At 42.8% G+C, this 2,563-nt stretch overlaps 1 protein-coding gene across 1 annotated transcript in view; it reads right to left on the reverse strand.

The window, feature by feature from the left end:
- Positions 1-2,525, reverse strand: part of LOC116379922 (integrator complex subunit 6-like) — a 3,384-nt gene extending 859 nt beyond the window's left edge. The window contains exon 1 of the mRNA XM_031841880.1: positions 1,766-2,525. Within this exon, the coding sequence (XP_031697740.1) occupies positions 1,766-1,802 (37 nt within the window). The 5' untranslated portion in view covers positions 1,803-2,525. The remainder of the gene's footprint in view (positions 1-1,765) is intronic.
- Between the last annotated feature and the right edge of the window lie 38 nt (positions 2,526-2,563).

Below are 2,563 nucleotides of genomic sequence, written 5' to 3' on the forward strand. Positions count from 1 at the left end.
ACAGGAGGAGAGCTAGTAACGTTAGCAGCACCGCTAACAGCTAACCAACAGGAGGAGAGCTAGGAGCTAGTAACGTTAGCAGCACCGCTAACGGCTAACCAACGGAGGTTCACTTCAGTTACATTATGATGCCTTCAGGCTCTGCTCAGTGAACATGAGTACTGGCTGAAGGTACATTATAACGTTATGATGTGTTCACATGTCATCTGTAAAATGTAGTTTTGGTGATAAACTAGAATGAATCCAGTAGTTTGAAGGAGATGTTTTCACATGAATATAAAATAGATATTAGAGATGAATTATGAGCTGTACCTTTTAACTACTAGCCCTATTTTTAGCCCTCTGCTCGAAAATTGCATACCCACACTCAAGAGAGTAAACTACCCAAACTACAAGGTCTATTTTAATAATTTTGATGGTCTATACAGGTAACACTTGTGAGATGTGTTCAATTGTGTAAATATTGTGTATATGTTACTGGTTAATAACTGATACACTTATGGCACAGCTCAAGTTGAAAAAGTTTCAGGTTTGCCTGAAAAAAAAGCACTTTCATTGAACATTTTTTTGGAATTATTGCAGAGTGAAGACTACAAATACTCCTGTGTCATAGCACAACAGAGTTGTGGTCTCTCTAAGCTAATTTTACTTAGATTGAGTGAAGCAGGCCAGCATAATAGGAGGTCTGAGTACAGAATTTCAAGCCGAATGCTCATTTCTCTCTCATGCTCTATTCTAATTTTATATACTATATAATTCACTTTTTTTATCACTCATATTATTCAATACATCCAAATACAGATGTTAGGAATCATTTTGAGATTCCTAACATCATCAGAGCCTGTCTCTGGCTCTCGGCCATAGGATTTTCTCAGTCCCTGTATGTGTATGGCGCTGTAGCTCAGCCCATCATCGGTCGATTTCAGTCAATAAGCCCTCCTTCGACGCGTCAGAGTCTCAGGAAGGCGTGCGTCGAATTTGGTGTTGATTGACATAAGTTTCAGCCAGTAAAGTTGCAAGAAGTGCCGCGTCTCCCCGTGCGTAAAATTCCATTGGCCGAAAGTCTGACCGCTGGCCCGAGGTGGGTTGACCCCCCTTCCACAGGAAACAGCTCGGCTGTAAACAGGATGCACTTGGCGGCCATGACGGTAGCTCTGAACCGGAGCATTTTCGATGTTTTTGAACTAATATTTCATAAAACCTGACCAAAAACCATGGATTTTTTCCGGTGAAGACCAGTGGCATTGGACCGTTGTACGGTCACAGCGTTGTTGTGCGTCCACGGAGAGAAGGACCGACAGTATGTATGCGTTCTCTGCGTGATGCTAATGCTAAACGATGTCCGGATTAGCCGGCTAGCTGCTAGCTTCATGGTGAAAATATTGATTTGAGGCAGACATAACGCCGATTTCTGCCCAGGATTTCATGCCACATTTTCTAGATGCTTATACTAGTAGTCTATAGTTGTGTTTGGAGTGTGTAAAAAGTGACTTATATGATAGTGTTGCCCATACGTTGCTGTTTAATCCAGAAAACAAACTGGACAGATCCACAATACTGGCGAACAATAAGGCTATTTTCCGAACAATTTTTTCAGGGGGGCTGAGCCAGAGTGCCCCCAAATGGGGGAGACTCATAGCCAGAAGGTTCTTAACTACATAACACGAGCTCTAAGCTCATTAGTATACTTCATTAAAGATAATAATGACTAGATTTTAGGTCCTGCCCACATGGTGACAGACAGACCTGGGTCTGTTGGTCTTACCCAGCAGAGGCAGCAGGACGGGGTAATTGTACGGCATCACAAACAGGTTGACACAGTTCAGAGCCGTGCTGGCCTTCAGGTAGCCGAAGGGTTGGCCCAGGTCGCTGTATTTGGCACTGTTACACACAAACACCTGAAACAGAGACGGAGATGAACGCAAACACACGACACAGAAAGTTTATTAACCGTCTCTATTAGCTTCTCTGCACTTTAAAACATGATGTTCAGCTAAACTACGGCTCAGTGGGAATGTGCATTTATTACTGTAATAATGGACGTAGAGCAAGAAACAAAAAATGGAGGGAAAACTTTCCTATTAGTTGATTACTAGCGGGACAAATAAATGTAAAGTTTGATCTGAATTCAGCAGAGGAAAGATCCCTAAACCTAAAGCTCTTCCATCCTGAAGGGGCTTTCTGGCAGAGCTCAACTTCTCCCATGAGCGTTCATCTTCTGAACCAGTGTAGCATTAAAGCATGGTGGAATTAGCTCGCTAGCTAGCCAACCACAAAATAGGTGAAATGTAACAACTTCATCCACACCATAGACTCTTCTCACAGTGTTGTGATTGCTGGATTATAGGACAGTGATAGTAGCCAGTAACAGCCAATCACAGCACAGTAGGGCGGGACTAAACGGGACACTTTTGGGGACAAACATTTGTTGTGATTTAATCAGGAGACAACCTGTTTCTTTAAAGTGAAGTCAGTGCTTCATGTGTTAAAGCTGCATCCTCTCTAGTGTCCACCAGGGGGTGACTCCTCTGGTTGTATAGAAGTCTATGAGAAAATGACTCTA

Source organism: Anarrhichthys ocellatus, unplaced genomic scaffold (assembly GCF_004355925.1).
Source record: "Anarrhichthys ocellatus isolate YVR2014 unplaced genomic scaffold, GSC_Weel_1.0 scaffold5533, whole genome shotgun sequence".
NCBI lineage: Eukaryota > Metazoa > Chordata > Actinopteri > Perciformes > Anarhichadidae > Anarrhichthys > Anarrhichthys ocellatus.